At 41.4% G+C, this 22,786-nt stretch overlaps 1 protein-coding gene across 3 annotated transcripts in view; it reads right to left on the reverse strand.

Annotated features, from left to right (window-relative positions):
• The window catches only part of Shprh (SNF2 histone linker PHD RING helicase), a 70,762-nt gene extending 57,630 nt beyond the window's left edge, over nucleotides 1-13,132 (reverse strand). For 2 of the 3 annotated variants that reach the window (XM_027402023.2, XM_027402025.2), the window contains exons 1-6: nucleotides 12,920-13,067; nucleotides 10,399-11,045; nucleotides 7,904-8,033; nucleotides 6,208-6,426; nucleotides 1,567-1,645; nucleotides 466-616 (exon numbers count right to left, since the gene is read on the reverse strand). In XM_027402023.2, coding sequence (XP_027257824.1) covers nucleotides 466-616; nucleotides 1,567-1,645; nucleotides 6,208-6,426; nucleotides 7,904-8,033; nucleotides 10,399-11,013 — 1,194 coding nt within the window. In that variant the 5' untranslated portion in view covers nucleotides 11,014-11,045; nucleotides 12,920-13,067. Of the gene's footprint in view, nucleotides 1-465; nucleotides 617-1,566; nucleotides 1,646-6,207; nucleotides 6,427-7,903; nucleotides 8,034-10,398; nucleotides 11,046-12,919 lie in introns of all 3 variants that reach the window. The other variant, XM_027402024.2, reaches the window with a different exon arrangement.
• Nucleotides 13,133-22,786: the final 9,654 nt, after the last annotated feature.

Raw genomic sequence — 22,786 nt, forward strand, 5'->3', positions numbered from 1 at the left:
AAACTCAAAAATTCACATAGTTATACAAAATCTATTCCATCTAACAATCTATTACTACTAAGCCATCAGTCAATCAGTAATGTTCTACTTATCAGAATCTGAGGTTTGTAATTACAGACAGTTCTTAAAAATATTCGGGGGCAATATGGACCTTTAAGTGTTGAGAAGATTTACGAAGCACCAGTAGGACGCATTGTAAAGGAGTTCTCTGCTAACTAGCTACAAGACTGGTAACTTACTACATATCCTATTATTAATTCATCTGTATCACCTCAGAAAAACCCTTCTGGGAAACCAACATCCCATTCTCTGCAGGCACTTGTGTTCAAACATGAACACAAGCCACTGCCACACAATGCACAGAAGGGGTCAACTTGAGGGCCAAGCAAATAGTCAATGTTCATTGTTAGGTCTCTTGACATCCTATGTTCCAGTCCTCTGGATCACTGCAGTATTTCTTTATACCTCAGGAAGAGTGAGACCATCTTGTTTGACATCTTGTCGAGTATGTGTCAGAATCAGAGCCAGAACCTCCACCGTCTTTCCAAGACCCATCTCATCAGCTAAGATTCCACCAAGCAACTGTGGTCCAGCATGTGGGAAATCACGAATGATGCTATGGAAAAATACAATCCAAGAATTTATATAAAAGTCTCACTGTCCTTTATTAATATTCCCAAAGAGAATAGAAGAAATGCCTAAAACTAAGTTTTTGAAACTTCATTTAGGAGAAAACAATTCAATTTTATAAACCATAGATAACAGGAGTGAAATAATAATAATCAAGCAGACAACTAAGTCTGCAAAAACAAGAATGGTGCTAGTACATAATCAACATTTTATCTCTATAATGAAAGAGAAATGTTATACAGGCTGGCAACATGGCTCAGCAGGCAAAGATCCCTGCCACCAAGCCTTATGACAAACATGAGAGGAGAGAACAGATGCCTGCAAATTGTTCACAGTTATGCCATGGCACCTCTCCTTCCCTGGCCACAGAATAAATACATGTAATTTTATAGCATTTTACTCCTTATTGTCTTTATGAACCTGTGATTAAAAAATACATGACAATAAATATTGGCTTATTAAGATTAAAGGTTATATTTCTTTTATCTATAAATTGATATATTTAATGAAAATAAAAGTTGGTCTTTTATAAACAAAATACATTAGTACCTGAGATACAAATCTCCTCACTCCTTCATTCTTTCCCTTTCTGAGATAGGCTTTCACTATATAGCCCTGGCTGCCCTAGAACTCTATGTAGACCAACCTGGCCTCCAACGGAAAGATTTGCCTGCCCATGCCTCCCCATGTGCTAGGATTAAAGCACATGCCTCACCATGTCCAGCCATCTTTGTCAGTCTGATAACTTAGCAGCTTCTGTCTACCATGATAAATCCATTTACTGAAAAATGACAAGCGATTTTATTTCTGAGTCTATCCTCGCTATAGAAATACATAGTAATTTATCATTCTTCAAGACTGTGAACATGTGTTAAAAATCTCACAGATCTTACTGTATATATTTTAAAAATCAAGCATATAAGATTTTTGCCTTACCATCCTGTGTATGGATTATAGTAGAGTTTCAAACCATCGGGTGTAACAATTTCTCGCCACAAGAAGTGCAGGGAGTTGTCTAAAGGAAAGTATAACCACATAAGAGTCTTTGTTTTGAATTTTTCCTGTTACATATTGACACTAAAATGAAACAAACAAGATGTGGGATACTAACTCAGAAGACTCATGTCCTTGAGAGAGCACACTCACAAAAAGCCACATATTTGCCTGTGGGTAAAAGGCTGCAGTTCTCTCCAGTTCTCTTTTTAAAATATTCTTCTAATTCTATTTGCCAGCTTCCTTTGCTTTGGTACAAATCCATATAAGCAAGTAATAACACAGAAGAGCGAAGCACAACAAACTGCTGAGGGTCAACAGGAAAACTAACAGAGTAACAATTCAACCTGATAGGGTTACCTTTAACAAAGAAGCACCTAAGATGTGAACAACTTCTTTCTTACTGAAAATGTACTTTTTCTCATACAATATATTAAGATTTCCCCTCCCCAAATTCCCAGTTCCTCCTTACCCAACTAGATCTACACCCTTTCTTTCTCTCAGAATACAGACAAATATATATATATATATATATATATATATATATATATATATATATATATAAAAACAGAAGAAAAAAAGCCAAAAAACCATAATAAGCATGTTTAGACATAGACACACATGCTTACACTTTGCACACACGGAAATTCCATAGAAGCACAAAACCAGAAACCATAATATATATGAAAAGGACCTGTAAGGGGAAGAGGACAGCTGTGTCAAAAGCATTACATGCATGACACAAGAATCTCCAAAAATGTCACTGAGTTCATTTTGTGTTGATCACCTACTGCTAGGTATAGGGCCCGCCCTTAAGACTGCTTTGTATACTAGTTCAGACTCTGATGGAGAAAAATGACTTTTCATTTGCACAACCAGAGAAAGATTCTGAGTTACAGAAGCCCAACTAGCTCAGCTGGTAGAGTATGTAACTCTTAATCTCAGGATCATGAGGTTTAAATCCCATGTTGGGCAGCGTATCATTTAGCAGGGTTGTGGTGGCTCACACAGGTAGGATTTGCTGCAGGAGGTAGAGGCAGGAGGATCACAGGCAACTTTAAAATAACTCAATAGACCTATGCTACTTGGCTCTAACATTAATCGTAACTATAACCAACATGTCTTATGGACAACAGTGTGAAAAGAAAGGCTCACTTCACTTAGGAAAAAGAAAACTCAAATTGTAATATTTAAGTATTCCATGTATCTCAACCTTCTTTCCAGTCTTTCTCTTCCATCTTTTAATTTATCAAACAGAAAGTCAGTCTCTATCCACCAATGAAATGAAAATAAAGATGACATAGGAAAAGATAGTGTTTATAATAGGAAAATGCAATCTAGGGGAAACCACACAGGGCAGAAGAATTGTTAAATGTCACATGGGGATTTAATCCAGAAAATCTATAGATTAAAAAAATAATGAGTTTCTCATACACACAGTATAGACACACCTCAATAATGTCATATAAAAGGTAATAAAGTCCTTGTTCAAATTGTGCGCAAGTGTGTGCACGTGTAAAATGATTCACTTTTCCCTACAAGGCCAAGCTACGGTGGCAATGGCTGCCTCTTGAAGGGTTAGAACCTAAGTTGATTGGGTCATAAGCAAATGTCTTAAGGCAATGGAATTTTCTCACCAGTACTATTGCACAAAATATAATGGGAATCACATATATAACCTGTAATTTACAGTTTGATTATAAAATAAGAAACAAATGAAATAATTTTAACGGTACACTTTACCCTGATAACTAAAATATTATTTAAAATATATGCTGGCCTGCCCCTGTTACCTGGTGGAATCCACTCAGGCAATACCCTGGTCAGCTCAAGGTTCCATGGGAAAGAAGTCTGCATGCAGGTGCAGAGGACCCCTTTAAAAGATAGGCCCCTGCCCTCTCTCTCTCTCTCTCCCCCTGTTCCTGCTCTCTGTCCCCTCTCTCTGTTTCCCCGCTGTCTCTCTATGGCGACCGGCCATGGCAGTCAGCCATTTACCCCTGTTCCTCTTCTTAGTCTCCCCATTCTACCGGGCCTTATAATAAACTTATAGTCAATATGTCCATCTCAATATTTCTCTTTTCTTCTTTTTAAACAAAAGAATAACACAGGGTTTTTACAATGTCTCCTTTCTACAGTACAACTGGAAATCCAGTGTGTACTTTAAACTCACAGCAGATTTCCATTTGGAAGGTCATATTTCAACTCTCAAGAACCACATGGAGCTAGTACTTACTTTGGCACAAGTCTAATTCTGTGTTAAATGGCGTTATGGTTTGGATCTGATATATTCTCCAATGGCTCATGTGTTGAATGCATTGTTGGCCACTAGTAATGCTTGGATGTGGGAGCCTAGTGCTGACTTCATAAATGTGTTAGTTAACAGTAGGTTCGTTAATTTGAGAGCTTACTGGGAACTAGTAGAAATTTGGAGATAGGACCCAGTTAAAGGGAGTCAGTTGGTCCTGACTTGGTGAATACATCTAGTCCTGATCCCTTGATAACATGTTCTCTGCTTCCAGGCTACAATGAAATGAAGAACTCTTCAGCCACATGCTCAATGACTAACACTGTACTGAATAATCTAGAAATTATTTTCAGTATAAAATATCACATAGGATTTTCAGAACCATACTGTGTGATTATGCACTTGTTTCATACCGTTACAACTCAATAATTACATAATTTAGTAGTGATAAGTAAGCTTGACGTTTTCCTTTCCAAGCACTAGCAACTCAGGTATGCTTCACTATAGCTGGCTAAAATTCTTACAATTAAAAAGATTCTAGATGTATCTGATAGTATTCCTCTAATTCTGAAACAAGGTATTTTCTTTATATATCTGAATTAGAAACAAGATTGAATTACATGACAATCCCAGTTCTCTTCTCCCTCCCTACCACCTCCCCCAACTAAAACCCTACCACACATCCTTTCTTCTAATCTACACCTGACTCAAACTTTCTGCTCCCTCATGACCTCTGCGTCCTTCCTCTTCTTCCCTTCTCATTCTCGTAGCTCCCTCCCCCCTCTTCCCATGCTCTCAGTTTGCTCCAGGGATCGTGACATTTTCCCCTTCTCCAGGGGACAATGTTTGTCTCTTTTAGGGTGCTCAAACAAGGTATTTTCTTCCCAGCAAATACCTAATCTCTCCTCAGGTCCAAAGCAATCAGGCTAGCCATTCATGCACTGAAACCTCTCAATCTGATTCTCTCAACCATGGAAAATATTTTCTCAGATACTCTGTCCTTGTGGATGGAAGGCTGACAAAAAACGGTTGTTGACTCCAAGGATATAAATTTGTTAAAATGCATCAAAGTTAATCTTTAAGTTCAAAGCATTTTGTTGTGTTTAAATTATACCTTTCTGAAATCATGCTATCATAAGAAAATTATTTCATTTTAGAGAATAATTGACTGAATGAAAGAAGAATGAACATACAGATTATGAAACTTAATGAAGAACATTCAACTCCATTGTTGGATGTTTGTTTCAGGGCAGAGGGAAAGAATGTGAAAGAGCACGATGAATGAGAACGTGGGAGATAGGAAAACAGAGGCCAGGAAAGTAATTTTGAAGAAGACAAATTTACTGATATTTGAAAAGATCAAGAATAAGAAAAAATATTGCCTATCAATTGATACTGTCCAAAATGAAAACTTAAAAAAAAATATTGCTGGAATACTTGGGAGAAGTAAGTAATATCATCTGCCACCGAGTAAATCCATACAGGAAGAATCAAAAACTAGTTAGTAACTCATTTTATAAAATAGTGTAAAAAAAAAATCTCAAAATTTGTCTACTCATTTAAAAACAATGCTGAGTATGGTGGTATTCACTTTGAAGCCCAGCACTTAGGAGGCAAAAACATAAATTCTCAGTAAAGTTTAAGGTCGGCCTGGTCTAAACAGTGAGCTCCAGGACAGCAATCAAAGACACTGTCTCAAAGCAAACAAGCAAAAATATTACACCCCTGCAATAAATCTCTTAGTTTTATTTATTTTGTGGGGCAATCAAAAATATAAACCAGGAAAATTAGTCACATTTGAAAATCTACTCTGTTGCTAACATTTATTGTCATTAGGAAATTTCTTACACATAATTAATCAAGTTCTAAGAGCAATCCTTTGTTGACAAGTTGTGAGTTTCCCTCCCTCCCTCCCTCCCTCCCTCCCTCCCTCCCTCTCTCCCTCCTTTCCTTCCTTCCTTGGTGCTGCTGCTTCTTGATAGCATGGCATACAGCCCAGAATCGCTGGCCTGGAATTCATATTTTGGCCTGGGATGACTTGAATTCCTCATCTTCTTGCTACTACCTCCCAAAATGAGATTACAAATAGGGACCATGATTTAAGCTTATTTCTTACTTTTAATATATTCCCATTAAGGCTGAAGGAAAAACAAGTTTAAACTTATATACCTAAGGAAAGTCACATGTTTTTCTAGGTTTCTATTTTGAAAGACTCCTTAGAAACCTACTGTATTTCCAATATGATTACTTTCCATCATCCCAGCACATGCCCCACTATTAACTATCTTCAACATCGTGCCTCCCATCAATGGGCCCTTCTTTAAACATCTTATACTTGCCACCAGCAGGAATGCTTCTGAAACGCTCTTGTTGCAGCATCCAGTTGACTGCCTCTCTCTGGTATGGTCTCAGTACTGGGATCAATGCAGGATGCTGAACATCCACTTGGACTGACTGTGTTTCTTGCTGGTGTGTTTGCTTCACAAAGCGATAGAGCTCATCAATGTCCTGGCCCTCTGGCTCACTCTCTGAATCCTCCTCATCTTCTTCCGTCACATCTGTATATTCAACAAAGGGACTCATAACAGGATCTGCATTGTAAGTCACAAGCGTTTTTTTCTTCTCCTCCCACATGGGTTTTAGACAACTATGTGTTGTAATCTCTCTGCTTTCTTAATCTCCTATATGTACTTGTCACAGCGCCTCATAGAAACTGACACGTTCTTGTGTATTTGGTAACTATGAAGAACTGAGTATGTACTTCATCTGTGATTTATAAATTACCTTATTTCACTTTTACATCTTAACATAAAAACCCTTATTTTTTATTAAGACAAGGATTCTCATTAAAGTATCAAGCTAAGAAGAAAGAGTGTGCCTTTGGTAGCAGCAGCAGCAGATAATGAAAAAACATGCTGAGACCATTAATGTGTCAAGCTGTCACATTTTACTGGATGAACACAACTGCCCTGTAGAAGACTCACACTATAACTTGAAGAAAATAAAAACCCTAAACACTCTTGCATTATTCTTTCAATGTGAAGAAATGAACCATTTTTGTTTCCAAACTGTTCTCAAAAGAGTACATGGTAAAACTACGTGGTTTTGAAGAACATACCTAATATGCTCAATTACAAAGAGTGTACTTACCGAATTAATTTACAAATTATTTTCAATACAAAATATCACATAGGATTTCCACAACCACAGTGTTTGGCTATGTATTATTTTATATCATTACCACAAAATAATTAATGTAATCAAGTCTTGATATCTAAGCATGAAATGTTCTATAGCACTGAGGCTATGGCTCAGAAGTATAGCACCTGCCTAGCATGTGTACAGTTCTGGGTTTGACATCTAGCACATAAAGGAAAAAAGAAAGCAAAGGAAAGGAATGGGAGATAGAATATCCTACAAATTGCACCAAAATACCAGACACACTACGTTCTCCACTGTAACTTAAAGAGAATCTGAACTGTTTTCTCTAGCAGCATTGTTGGGTATAATACAGCCAGTACCTTGTCTACCAGTAGCAGACACTATTGGACCAGCAGTGATTTCTGGGTCTGTTTCTCTCTACCACTGAGTTATATTCTCTGATATTCACAGGTCCTTAGCTGCAGTTCTAGCCAAGGATTCCATGTCCTATCAAAAAACTACAATGTCATCTACTGTTTATAAAAAAACCTGGCTCTTGAGATTCTCTATCAGACTGCAAAGGCGAGGGAGATTAAAGGACAGCAACAATCTCGGGAGGGAAGGAGGGATCCAGTTCAGATGTGTTTTGACTACCGTTTGATTTTGTATATTAATTTTGCAAACATTTCTTGAATGCTGGACACAATGCTAAGCAAATACTGGGAAAAAACAAATATCAGTGAGGTCATTCCAGATAAGATTTTGTCATACAGAACTATATGAAGATCATTTAAGTTTTTTCATTTTTCATTATTTATTTTCCAATTTGTAGTATGTACAAGTTGAGGAAAAACAATCCCAAAATGAAAATTTGAAGTTTACTGTAATAATTACCTGGAATAATAAAATTATGTAACTTTTCCATCACTCTCTTCATGAGCTGATTGAACTTTTTCATTCTTGAACTTGCATCACTCATAAAGTCTACTCTTGTTAGACCAGCTTCCAAGATATAAATTCCAACCTAAAAAGAATTCAAGTTTTACTAGGAATATACTATTCTTTATAAGAACACAAGAAAACATCTTGAGTCACTATTCCAAAAAACAAAACAAAACAAAACAAACAAACAAAAAAACATGTATATCGATGTTTTGTCTGTATGTTTATGTACCATGTGTACAGTGCCTGTGAAGGCCAAGAGAGGATAGTGAATCCCTGGAGACAGGAGTTACAGATGGCTGTTAGCTGACATGTGGGTGCTGGGAATCAACCTGGGTCCTCTGCAAGAGCAGCTGGTGCTCTTAACTACTGAACTGTTTCTCCAGTCCCCAGATTCACTATTTTTTAAAAGCTTTAACAATGTCTGCTTCACAGGCATGAGATATATTTTTAATTTCATAAAGTCACTCTGTAAATGTCTCTGATGCATTATTTATTGGAAAAATAAAAACAAAGACTTCTTTAATTGGGTCCAAACACAGGAGAATGTTATGAAAACCTCAATTCTACCCACCATGTCACTAGTGTCTAAACCCAATGAGCATCAGAATAACCACGGGAAGCTCATTACAAGGAAGCATTTCCTAGAAAACTAGCACACACGTTCATTCTTTTGTGGTTAAGTTTGGGAATCTTTATCAATGAATCAAATATGAAAGAAAAGGGGAAGAAAACTGAGTTTGACTAATGTTAAATAAAACAATGCAGCTGTTGAATTTTAAGAGTTGAAATATTCAAGTCTGAGTACAGGCAGTGATAATTAGAATAAAAGAAATTTAGGAAATACAACTTTTGTTTAGATGCAAATGTTCTCCTTTTAAAAATGGGCTGTCTATATATATGAGGCAGCATACATAGTTTAATTTTTAAGGTTTCTAACAACAAACAATTCACTTTCTTCATTAATCCAGCTTTCCGGGACCAAGTGCCCTAATGAATGAAATCCTGCTGAAATAGAAGAATCCAGTAACATTACACAGAAACAAGTGAGTTACATTTCAGGACTGTATGTGTTTACCTTTTGTTAACATGGAGATGGCTTACTGTAGTAGCGATAGATAAATACTTAGATTTTTATAAAAGTCAAAGTCAAGGAAAATTCAAGAGATTAAGATTTGATTTTAAGGATGGAATACAGACACACAAGCCATGAATTCTTACACTCCTGCTATTACTCAGCAAAATACTGTTCCTCAAAATCAGTAGACAGGGGATTGCATGGTTGAGTTTCACTGTCCAGGGAAAAGTTAACTGCTGTATAATGTTTCCAAACATTCTCTGTTCTTCAGATTATTTTGAAATATATCTATGGCTATTCCACTCTGAACACACCAGATCCCTCCAGAAATAATAATCAGACCTACTGATACAACTGCTTTTAATTTAAGAAATATGTAAGAAAAACATTTCAGTGACCCAAAGATGAAGCAACATCTTAGAATTTTTCTTTCAGCCATTGACATAAGGCTGAAAGAAATATATATCTCTTTACAAAGTAGTATACCTACTTACATTATCTCACCTGACGTTAGAATAACCTACCATAAAAGAATGGATGGGTATTGTTTACTGTCCATACAAAAAATGTTGATATTAGAACATTTGAGTGATTTGCATATATTTACACAACTTACTGAATGTACATCTTGAAATGATTTACAAATTTACTGATAATGTTAAATATCAGGTACTTTAATAGGCAATGAAGGTAAATACCTCATAGTTTAGAAAGCAGGAAAGATCCAAAATGTAAATGCAGTTCAAGCAGCCAAAGAAAAAAGACAAAAAGTAAACAAGAAACAAAACAGAACAAAAACCAAAATATATATTAGAAATTCTGGGTCAGGGCTTGTACCACCATGCCTGGGGCGTAAGAGAAGTTCTGAAGCCTGAGAACAGAATACCAGAAAATGCCATATAGTTAGTTGAGGCAGGGAAGAAAATGATCTGGACAGAGGGAACTGAGAAAAAGCACAGACAGAAAGACAAAATCTGCTTGGGAAACAAATTAATTTGGAATTTCTGGAGCAAGATAAAAAGCAAAGTGACAAGGGTAAGGTTCAATGACATATGACAGAAAGCTGTGTGTCAGAGTAGGAAAGCTAGACTAAAGTTCTACAATCAGGAAATTAATTCATCATACCATTTCTGAAACAATGCAGACCAAAGCAAGTAACTAAGCACAGAGGCAGGAAGGAAAGATCAGGAGACTTACCTTAGGAAAGTGCTACCTAGGCTAGAAATGATTGCAGGAAGACAGTTACAGTTACTTAAAGTCCCATATAAAATATTCTTTGAAACAATAATGAGAAGCTTATTACTGGGTTTTGAGACTTTCTAAGTTAACTTCAATAAGAACCTTACAAGACAAGACAGAAACTAAATACCTTGATCGTATGATTTCCTTCTGGTCTCTGATAAAGTTTTATTCCTCTTTTCTTCTGCAGCCAGGCCAAATCCTCTAACATGTCACTACCAAAGGATGATTCCACTCGAAGACCCTTGCCACAAATATCAGCCGATTCTTTGCATATACTTTCTTGTTTCTCTGCATCTTTACATTTTGAATGAACATAGATTAGGAACTGATTGCTTGACTCTGAACTCATCAATGTAAAACTCCTTTCAGAAAAATGTTCAACTAAACTCTCTTCAGGGAGAAGCTGAAGAGCAAAATCTCCCAGAAATGCTTTCCAAGAATGATCGACATGATAGGGAAAAATCATAACATTCAACTTTACTGACAACTGGGTCTCTTTTTCAGTGGATTCTAAGGTGCTCCCAGCCTCTGAACGCCTCTTCTTATCTCTGTGGGTGGCATCTTCAGGAGGGTCATCATCTATGATGATGTAATCAGAAGAGTCTGCACCTGAGCAGGGCTGCTCCTCAATACTCAAGGAGAGCGGTTCATTCCTTAGGTCTTCATGCATGTTCCAGTGAAGTTGCTGCCGCCTTTCCTCATCAACCTTCACTGGGGGAGCACATTTCCTTCGGCTGCTCATCTTCACACCTTCTTGGTCAGTGAATGTGAATTCTAAATGACAAACAGAACAGTGTACATGAAGCAGGAAAGAAAGCCTGGAAAACTATGGCAACACAGGAAGGAACACTGCACACACTAGACTCTGGTGAATGCCTCTGACCATTTGCAAATCCAAACTCCAGCACAATTAACAACATACATTTGCTGTGAAGGTTGCCAACATAGAGATAATACATCTTTTATGAAGAAGTATTTTCAAACAAAAACATTAACATTGCACTATTCATGCTTACAGCCCAAATGTGTATTACTTTGGGTAGGGCCTCACTCCTCTCCTGGATATTTCTAGGAGATTCACAAATAAGACTATGACTTCCATTCACAGTGAAGATATTTCCTGGATCCTAATCCAATTCTTTATCTTAACAAAAACCCTGTGATATCAAGCACATTTCTTAGCAGGCCTTACATAAAACATGAAATCTGTTATATAATATGATATCTTCAGAGGCATACATAGAAAAGAATGGGTAAAGTTTTAAAAAGACTTAAGTCAAATAATAGCTATTATGGTTTGGCTGTAAAAGACCCCCACAGATTTCCATGTTAGAACTGATCCCTGACTGGTGGTACCGTTTTGAGATGTTCTGAAACTTTAGATGGGGTCTAGGCATAGGGTGTGCAGTTGGTTGCTGAGCCTAGAGAACCAGCCTTGTTTCCTGTCCTGTTTTCTTACCTACCTAGATGTGAGCAAACAAGCTCACCATCCTGGTGCCACCAAGCCACAATCTCACCCTCACTGTCTTCCCCATCATGATGGGCTGTTCCCTCAACTCCCTGTAGTTTTTTTTTTTTTTTTCTTCTCTGTTATTTGGTCAATTCAAGGAGAAAACTTACAGACGTGCAACACATTAACCATCATGAACTCATGTATCAAATAGGTTGTAACAGTTTCACTCATGTTTAGTGGAAGTATTTAGTTAAGAGACAATCAACTGTACAAAACAAATTATAAAACTACACGATGGGCAAAACGCAGGGAGACAAACCTCTCACAAAGCCGGAAATAAAAGCTTGTATCAATTGTTAGGTGCATTTAAACTCACACCATTGCTGAATGACTCCAATGGGTTTTACAATCCCAAAGCATTAAACTTTGACCCTTATATAGTTTAAAATCCCTTAGAAATATCTTCTTTTTTAAGAGAAAAAAAAACGGGAGAAAAAACTAACACACACAATGGTTTTATGTATTAACAAAAAATGCGATGGTGACAACCACCTTGGGACGTGGGCACCAACAGGCGCAAAGAAGACAAAGAAAAACATGTAGTAGAACAAGGGGGAAAGACTTCCCGTGATAAATTCAAGCCATCTGGATTAAAAGGCATCAAGTTTTAACAGGACTGCACCTCAGACAGGGCACCTTAACCATAAACCCGTATCTGCAGGGTCAAAATGCACCACACGGTGTGCACAGCAGCCAGGGTGGGTTTGGAAAGCGAATGCCATCAGTCTGTCGCCGAAGGCAACTGAGAACTTGGCAGCCTAACTTCCACGTCTCTGCACCCCTTTCGGTCACCCGCAGTCCCACGCACCGTGCCAGCCCCTCGGGCATGTCCAAGGCACAGGACGGCCCCCCTCAGTAATCCTCCGAGAGGAGCCTGCTGCTTAGCGCGGGACGCTCTAGCTCCGGGAGGGAGGGCTCGCGACTGGGCCTCGGCCTGCGAGCGTGGGCAGCCAGCCCGGGTCCCACGCGAGAAGGGTGCGGCCCACGCCCCCGCGGGAGCCCAGTGGCGGGGACTCGCAAGGCCGCTCGCCCCCGACCCCGGAGCTCCGCAGGAGCACTCGGTGTTTCACGGTGGCCCCGAGCCAACTTCCCTCCGCGACCTCTAACCTCTGACCCCACAGCCAGCCCGGCCTACCTCAGCCGGTCCCCAAGCGCCGGTCCCCAGGCCTGGCCTGCCTCAGACACTGCAGACCCCTGGCCGACATTCGCCACAAACACACCTGCCGGAGCTGCGCACGCGCGCTGCGCGCTGGGTGGAGACGGGCACCCAGGCCGGAAACCACAGCACCAATCGGGGAGAAGCGTCGGGCCCGGCCAACGCGCAGGACGCCGTAGGACGTCCCAGGTCGCCTCGGGACGCCCCGCCCCTTTCTCCCAAGCTGGCTTCAAAAGGCGCTTCTGCGCAAGTTCGGTCCCTGAAGCCCCTGGGAGAAGACCGTTGAAGTCTCGCGATGTTTGTTCCCATCTCTTTCACCCCGCCTCCGGTGGCATTAGCAAATATAGGAAGGGCGGGGGCCAAAGGAGGGGGCGGGGCTCCTCCCCAGTGGGGGCGGAGCTCCTCTCCAATGCAGGCAGGATGATGGGAGTTGTGGTTTTAATAAAATGGCTTGCAATACCCCAACAAATCTGCAGCTTAGGGACAAAACTACTAAACCAAAAGAATTCGATTTATCAAGAAAACAAAATGCAGAGATGATGTCTCCAGAAGCATCGCAGAATAAGCTAATAATAAGGTCCTAGCGAAATTTATTCTTGCCAAGAAAAATGCTAAGGCTTTACGTGTTTAAACAGCTTAAGAGAAATTGTACGAGCTATGCTGAAGCTGGCTTCCCAGTCCCTTTTCAGAAGGGAGAATTCTACCTTCAGAAGACGCAAAATAAAATTCCCCCTTCTGAATGTTTCAGTAGTGTGTTCAATGAGTACTCTGTGTAGCCTTTGACATTTTTCTCTATGAGGTAATGCTTTTGGGGTTTTTTTGGGGGGGCGTTGTTTGTTTTTCCTTCAATTTTGTAATCATCAGCGCTAATATCGTGAGAGGGAGAAAAAACAGGTTCTCTTGTTATTTGGCTTTCTGGAAGTCCCCTGCTGTGAGACAGCTGTTCACGAACACACTGAGTCCTGACTCCAAGTAGATCATAAGTAATCTAATGACAGTAAGCACACCTAGCTCTTACCAGTGAATCTCCAGCTGGCATATAGCTCAACTACCTTGTTTTGAAACAATCCAGGTATATTGTATCGTGTCTAATCTACGTTTAGATCCAGCCTATCACAATAAGGTAAACACTGCACTAAAGAGTGTCTCATACATTTTCTGCTTTCCCAATGCACACAAAAAGTTCTGTTTACTTTGTGCTGTGATCCAGCAGGTCTTCAATAACATGTCTAAAGAGAGTAAAATACCAAAATTTAAAAATACTTTATTGCTAAAAATGCTAATGTCCATCTGTATTTTCAGCACATCTTTTTCCTGATGTAGGATTTGCTTTGAAATTGATGGCTGCTGATTCAAGTTGGTGGTTGGTAGATGTTGAGGCAGCTATAGAAATTTATTAAAATTAGGAATAAATTCAGGGAGGCAAAGGAAGAGACTGGCACTCTGGTCTGAACAGGGCAAAGCTCTGAGCTGCTGTTATTGAAAGGCCCGCTGCCCCCCCCCCCCCCCCCGCCTATGCTGATGCTGGGTGTTCTCTCTGGAGCAGCCGGGATGGGCTGGAGAGTGCAGCGCGGGGCGATAATTGTCCGGCAGCTGCTAGCTGCCGCAGAGCTGCCCTGCTTCACCTTCATCCTGCCCCCGCCGGCCTCCACTTCCCCCGGCTGCCGTTTTCCCTCCCAAGCCGGTTCACCCAGGCGGGGCTGCCCTGGCACCGCGCCGGGGCTGGGGCCGAGCACCCCTCGCCCCCACGCCCCCCCCCCGTTGAGAAACACTCCGTCCCAAGGTCTCCGCCCCCAAGGTCAGCCACCTGGGCGCGGAGGGAGGAATCAAGTCTGTTGTACCAGACACCAGACCTTGAGAATATGCTGATCTGGAATGGCTCTGTGCCTCATTTGAACCATCAAATAGAATCCCTGCTCCTAGCTTGCGCCTTTTTCCCTATATAAGGACGCCTTTCCCTTGGCTCGGCGCGCTTGGCCTCAGAAAAGCTAAGTCGCCCCGGGTACCCGCGTCTCCAATAAAGCCTCTTGTTTTTTACATCCAGTTCGTGGCCTCGCTGGTTCCTGGGTGTGTGGGTCTCCCTCTACGAAAGTATCCCTTCGGGGTCTTTCATTTGGGGGCTCGTCCGGGATCGAGACCCGCCCAGGGACCACCGACCCACGTCTGGGAGGTAAGTGTTGTGCGGATCCGCTGTTTTGTCTTGTCTGGTCTGAGTCTGTCTTGTGAATTGCGCTTGCGTTTGTAGTATACAGCTGTGTACATTTGTAGGCGGATCCGAGGAGGGACTGACGGGTCCGAACTCCCGACCGCGGCTCCAGGAGACGTCCTGGTAGCGTTTGAAGCCCTCTGTGTGAGGGATTTGTATTTTGAACTTGGGAAGCCCTCAATGTGAGGGATTTGTACTTTGAAAACTGCGCTGCGAAAACCTGTTCTGTGTTCTGTGTTGTTTGGCCTTTGTTTTATAATTGATGTGCATAAACGCAAATGAATTACTCTTTGTTCCTCAGCTCGAGCGTATAAACTTATCTGGCCTGATCCGGACATCTAAACGGCCTTAAAGTTATTAAGAACTGTAAAAAGGACTTTGATAAAATTTTGATGTTAACTGAGAAATGAAAAAAAAATGTAGGAGACTTAAATAATAAAGAGGGAAAGAAAAAAAAAAGAAAACTTGTCTAAGAATGTCTAAGAGAGTCAGAGAAATGAACTAAAAGGTTATAGAAAATTAAAGCAAGCAAGTCATAGCAGAGAAGATTGTTACAGAAAGTTATGGAGGGTCAAAGCAAGTTATAAAAGGTCAGAGGAAAGTTGTTAAAAATCAGAAAAAAGGTTATTATAAGTCAGAGAAAAATGTAAACTGTGCTATGGTTTCTCATGTCTAAAATTTTAACCATATTAAGCTAATTCTGTTTTATATATACTTGTTTTAAAATGTTCATATGACTTGACTGGTCGCCATTTTGCTAAAATTAAAAAAGGAATACTTAAACCGCCATCTTGACTAAAGATGACCGCATGGAAATTAGAGGTACCATCTTAGAAACAAGTTTTTCAATTGAGATTTACAATGTTAATGCTTCTATATATTACAGAAAGACCTTAAGGGAATTTAAATTTCTTTTTAAAACCAGTTTTTTTTATGTTTGTTTTTATTAATGTTTGTACTTAAAGAGCTTCAATTTAAAATTATTTTTGAGCAAAGCCTGACAATGTAAAGTTTTTGTTTTATGAAAGATGCTGATCTATTATAAGGTATTACAGTTTATATTTTAGAAATAAATTTAGGATGTTGATAACACACACCTTTAAGCTCAGGATGTTGGTAGCACACGCCTTAAGTTTAGAACATTGGGGATACACGCCTTTAATCCCACCACTCGGGAGTAAGAGGCAGATGGATCTTTATGAGTTCAAGGCCTGTCTGGTCCGGCAGATCGAATTCCAGGACAGGCTCCAAAGTCACAGAAAAACCCTGCCTAAGAAAGAAGTTAAGCTACTGTTTAAGGAATATAAGGTAGCTCTATGCAGTTTTAAGTTCAGCTGTGCTGTTTCAAACATCTTACTAAGTTAAAACCAGTTACAGTCAGACTAAAAATTATTTACAGAAATAAGACCTTACCTAGCCACCTGTATACTTAATGTGTGCTTAAGGCAAGTAATTAAAACAGACAAACAGACCTCTAATGCTTCAGAGATCTTCAGAATATGGCATTTAAATTGTTATCTTTAAAGTTTATAATGTCAGACAGACTGCCAGATCCTGACAATGACCCGAAGATTACAGGCACCTCAGTTCCTGCACCTGGACCAATGAGCAGATGCTCAGATATGAAACCTGCCGCCTGCCAGAACCTGGCCGAGACTGTGGACAAAGCTGCTGGACGCTGGAAAATTGATTGTACCCCTTTGCCTAGACAAAACAAGGTCAGTCTTTTCCATGTCCCTCTTCCACAGAGAGAAAATAAAACCTCTCACAGATAGGCCTGGCGAAGATTGTTGTTCTTTGAGACAGCTGCCTCCAACGGTAATGGAGAAACTTGGGTTTGGCTAACTGTATATGGACTTGCTTCTGACTGGCTTCTGTCCTTTTTAGTAGATTCGGATAAAATATACCCTTCTCAGATCTCTGAAATATTACTGGTTGTCAGCTTGACAGCATCAGACAGTTAGATCCACTATAGACTAGTCAGTATGTTAGCTGATAAAATAATGACTATCTACTGTTCAGGCACAAGCTCAAGGTTTTTAAGTTTATTTTGGTTGTCATCTAAGTACAAACTTAAAGGGCTTTTCATCAGGCCAAAGGCACCCCTGTCCAATCCATACCTAGCTCTCTGGACAGAAGAAAAATGTACATGCTTATAGCCCAAATCTGTAGTTTTTGCTAGGACTCAAAGTTATAAATGTGTTCTTGCTGTTTGAACAGATATCCAGATATCTGCTTTTTCTGCACTGTGGGCTTCTATAAATAAGTTTTAACCTCTGTTCCTAGTTTAAATATGTCTTAAACAGGTTTCTGCTTCTGACAGACATCTGAGTACCAGTTGCTGACTTCAGACTGTTCTAAGTAGACTGCGAACCCTAGACTTGCTATGGATGTGAACTAGTCTGCTGATATGGACACCCCCTATCTCTGCAACAGTGTCTGCTAACCAGAAGCCCCTGATGGATTCCCCGTTGCCTAAATTCCTTTTTGTTTTTGACTAGCATTTCAACCTTCTGGGGTCCTTAACTTCGTCCCAAAGTCAGCAGGAAGCAGTTTAGAAAAGAATTTCGCCGTCCATTCTCCCTGGTTGAAATGCTAAGTCAAAGGGAACTTCCTTGCGAGGGGATGCCAGTACCTATCACTCCCTGATGGGGACACTAGAGACTGGGTCCTCCTACTCCCCCTAGCATACCCCTAGGCCATATGGGCTCACACCTTTAAAAAAAAAAAAACTTATAAAGACCAGAGGGACCATCCTACCATTCCCCATTCCTACCAGATCGGGGACACTGTCTGGGTCCGGCGTCACTAGACCTCAGCGCCTACCAGTTGTGAAACTGCCATGCAGCACAAGCTCACATTGTCTGAGGTCTCAGGAAAGGGGCTATGCATAGGCAGTACTGGTTTGACCCCCTGCGTCTCTACTACCGTTCTCAATGCCACTATTGACTTTTGTATATTGACAGAACTTTGGCCCAGGGTCACATATCACCAACCTGAATATATTTATAGGGTACTAGAGAAGTCAACCCGACATAAGAGGGAGCCAATATCCTTTACCGTGGCCCTATTATTAGGAGGGATAACAGTGGGGGCCATAGCAGCCGGCATAGGGACCGGAACCATTGCCTTACAGGGAATTAATCATTTTAAGCTTCTACAACAAGCCATGCACACGGATATCCAGGTCCTAGAAGAGTCAGTCAGTGCACTCGAAAAATCCTTAACATCACTCTCTGAGGTGGTCCTGCAGAACAGACGAGGGTTAGATTTATCATTTTTACAGACCATACAGAAATAATTAGAGACAGCATGGCCAAGCTTAGAGAAAGACCTAACCAGAGACCTTTGAATGAAAGATTTCATTCAGTCACAAGAGAAATGGGGGAATGAAAGGCCCGCTGCCTCTCTGTCTCCCCCCCCCCCCGCCTATGCTGATGCTGGGTGTTCTCTCTGGAGCAGCCGGGATGGGCTGGAGAGTGCAGCGCGGGGCGATAATTGTCCGGCAGCTGCTAGCTGCCGCAGAGCTGCCCTGCTTCACCTTCATCCTGCCCCCGCCGGCCTCCACTTCCCCCGGCTGCCGTTTTCCCTCCCAAGCCGGTTCACCCAGGCGGGGCTGCCCTGGCACCGCGCCGGGGCTGGGGCCGAGCACCCCTCGCCCCCACGCCCCCCCCCCGTTGAGAAACACTCCGTCCCAAGGTCTCCGCCCCCAAGGTCAGCCACCTGGGCGCGGAGGGAGGAATCAAGTCTGTTGTACCCAAGGTCTCCGCCCCCAAGGTCAGCCACCTGGGCGCGGAGGGAGGAATCAAGTCTGTTGTACCAGACACCAGACCTTGAGAATATGCTGATCTGGAATGGCTCTGTGCCTCATTTGAACCATCAAATAGAATCCCTGCTCCTAGCTTGCGCCTTTTTCCCTATATAAGGACGCCTTTCCCTTGGCTCGGCGCGCTTGGCCTCAGAAAAGCTAAGTCGCCCCGGGTACCCGCGTCTCCAATAAAGCCTCTTGTTTTTTACATCCAGTTCGTGGCCTCGCTGGTTCCTGGGTGTGTGGGTCTCCCTCTACGAAAGTATCCCTTCGGGGTCTTTCATTATGAATGCTCATAACTGAACTCAGGCCTTAAGTAAGAGCAGAATATACTCAACCCCTGAGCTACCTCTCCAGCACCCAAAATGTATTACTTAAGTAGTAAGATTTAAAAGTCAGAATGAGCAGGGTGGTGGCGTACACCTTTAGTCCCAGCACTCAGAAGGCAGAGGCAGGCAAATCTCTGTGAGTTTGAGGCCAGTAGTTTTCTATAAACCTACACAGAGAAACCCTGTCTCAAAAAAAAAAATGACTCCATGTGTAAAAAGCCTGACGGTGTGTTGGCTGGCATAAAAAGTGTATCAATCTCAGTACACATCTATGTATCTATGTATCTATCTATCATATATATTTTTAAAAATTTCTAAGCAGTGTATCTCAATAATGAGCTTAAAATAATCAGTAAAAAATATTTAGTAAGCAGATAATCTGCCATCAGGGGCTTTAATACAATTCTTGAGAGCCACAGGACTTTGAAAGCAATGAATGATTATTTTACTCTAACCTAAAGTCACCAGTGGAATTATTGCCCTGAAAAGAAAGTCTCCTGTAATTAATCTTTGAAGTCACTCACTGATTTCTCTTTTTTAAACTGCTCTTCAACTAATCTTTTAAAAAGTAATTTACTTATTCTTATTTTATGTACATTGGTGTTTTGCCTGCATGTATATCTGTGTGAGTCACATCTTGAAGTTACAGACAGTTGTAAGAAGCCTTGTGGGTGCTGGGAATTGAACCTGGGTCCTCTGGAATAACAGCCAGTGCTATTAACAATTGAGCCATCTCTCAAGCCTCCTCACTGATTTCTCTTTAACTATGAAGGTCCTAGGTGGCATGTTCTTTCACCAGAGATCTGTTTAGTCTACACTGCTTGGCATCCCCACCCCATCAATAATCTTAGTTACATTTTTCTTGATGACTCTCTATCGCCTGCTGCTTTGGTTTGCTCTTTTGCAGTATAAGGATTCCTATTTCCCCTTAAGCTTTATGAACAAACTGCTCTGCAAGCTTCAAACTCCATGTCTCCCAGCCTTTATAGACCAGAAGTGAGTAAGGACTTTGCTCTGCACTGGGCTTTGGCTTATGAAAATGTGGTTGGTTTGATCTATCAGACTTTTGTATCAGCAATGAAGTTACTACTTTTTCTTATAGTTCTTGTGTTTATGGAAATGATTTTTTTGTGGTTTTTGTCATCAAATATCCATTTAATTTCCTTCAAGAACTTTTGCTTTACACTGATAATTTGTTGCAACAGGCCAAGCTTTCAGCCTATCAGAAGTTAAACTCAATTATTTTGAGCTTTCAATTGGAAGTGACAGACATACGATGTGGTTTCTAGGTGTCCTAATCTCAAGATTGTTGTTTCAAATAATGAAGGGTTAAGGAGAGGGAGAGAGATGGGGAAATAACTGGTTGGTGATATAGTCAGATCACATACTTTTATTAAAGTCACTTTGTGTATAAAGATAGTGTGTGGTATCGCCAAACAATTACCACACTAACATAAAAGGTCATGAAACATAGAGTATCATAACAAAAGATGATAATAAAGTTTGAAATGGCATGAGAATGACCAATATTTGTACTTGACATGGATACAAGGTGCCAATATGCTGTTAGGACAACAGCATCAGTAGACATGCTGAAAGCAAGTTTGCCACAAATCATTGATTTGTAAACAGCTACCACAATAGTGGAGTAAGATGAGGTATGCCTGTAAATGTGAAGGTAGTCAGACCACAAGTTCCCTCATTTCCTTTCACTGGCTAAAGAAATGACAAGCCCATTTCCTTTTGAGGACAAACACTAAGGCATTTTCATTCTCATGGTAGTCCTAACTCTGGACATCAATTTTTGTAGATGAATGATTTAAGTTGCTCTCAAAGAGAAAGACTCAATCTTTGAAAGTAAAACTCTTTGAAAGGAAGTTATGTAAGTATACACAATTTTATCTCCTTTTGCAGCCAGGAATAGAATAGTCTCAAGTATATATGTACAGCTTTGCTTTGGATTCTACAAAGATCTTTCATGTTCATTTTTCTATGAAGTTCCCAATAATATGGACTATTGTTCACTTTTCACTGCACTGAAGAACCATCTGAGACCCAAAGTAATTGGCTGATTTTTCCATAATTTAGCACTATGAACAAGAAGATCTAGACCAGTGGATCTCAACCTGCCTTATGCTGAGACCCTTTAATACACTTCTTCTTGTTGTTGTGACCCCCCAACCATAAAATTGTTTCATTGCAGCTTCATAACTGTAATTTTACTACTGTTCAGAATAGCAGTGTAAACATCTGGTATGCAGGATATCGGATATGTGACCTTCCAAAAAGGTCGAAACCCCCAGTTTGAGAACCATTAATCTAGGATGTTTCTGATTCCTTTGCATAAGCTGTTGCCTGTGAAAGACCCCCGTGGAGGTACTTTCATAGAAGGAGACCCGTACCCAGGAATCAGCGAGACCACGAACTTGGATGCAAACTGCAAGAGGCTTTATTGGAGACACGGGTACCCGGGGCGACTTAGCTTCTGTGAGGCCAAGCGCCCGAGCCAAGGGAGAGGGGGTCCTTATATAGCAAAAAGGCGCAAGCGAGAAGCAGGGATTCTATTGGATAATTCAAATGAGGCGCAGTACAGAGCTATTCCCATTGGTCAATGTAAATGAGGCGCTATTAAGGGTTATTCAAATGAGGCGAAGTATCGAGTCATTCAAATGAGGTGAAATACAGAGTCATTCAAATGAGGCAAAGTACAGAGTCATTTCTATTGGGTGGTTCAAATGAGGCACAGAGCCATTCCAGACCAGCATATTCTCAAGGTCTGGTGTCTGGTACAACAGACTCAATTCCCCCCTCCACGTCCAGATGGCTGACCTTGGGGGCGGAGACCTTGGGACGGAGTGTTCCTCATCGGGCGGGGGCGCGGGGGCAGGGCCCAGGCCGGCTCACTTGGTGTTCGCCCTCGTGCCGGCCCACCTGGTGCTCGCCCTCGTGCCGGCTCGCGGGCTCCTCGCTCGGCCCCAGCCCCGGGGCGTGGTGCCAGGCAGACGGGCTGGGGTGGACAGCTTTGGAGGGAACCGGCGGCCGGATGTGTGGCGGTGGGGGAAGTGGAGGCCGGCGGGGGTGTAGATTGGGGAGGCGCAGGAGCGAGGCATCCTTTGCGCACCCCATCAGCTGCCAACCGGAGGAGGAGGCAAATTTAAGAGCTAAGGGGCAGGGGTCTTTCAGCCTGGTTACTGACCCATGTAGTTTACTATTGCCATTCGTGAGAACAGACCACAAGTTACACAACAAAACCCATTTAAGAGTTTTATTAGTAAAGAGTAGGGGGCAGGGGTGTGCACAGTCCTGTCTGGAAGGCAGTGCGTAGAGAGGAAGTAGGTCAGGCTTATCTGCTTTTAAAGGTCACTTAGCACATGGGTACGGGGGCTTATGGAGTAGCCATGCCATGAATACGCTTGGATTATGTGGGCACACTGCGCATGCGCGTAAGGCCCCCGGGATGACTAGCCATTTGGCCTAAATGCTGATGGCCCTGTGGGTGGCTG

Source organism: Cricetulus griseus, chromosome 2, assembly GCF_003668045.3.
Source record: "Cricetulus griseus strain 17A/GY chromosome 2, alternate assembly CriGri-PICRH-1.0, whole genome shotgun sequence".
In the NCBI taxonomy this organism is placed as follows: domain Eukaryota; kingdom Metazoa; phylum Chordata; class Mammalia; order Rodentia; family Cricetidae; genus Cricetulus; species Cricetulus griseus.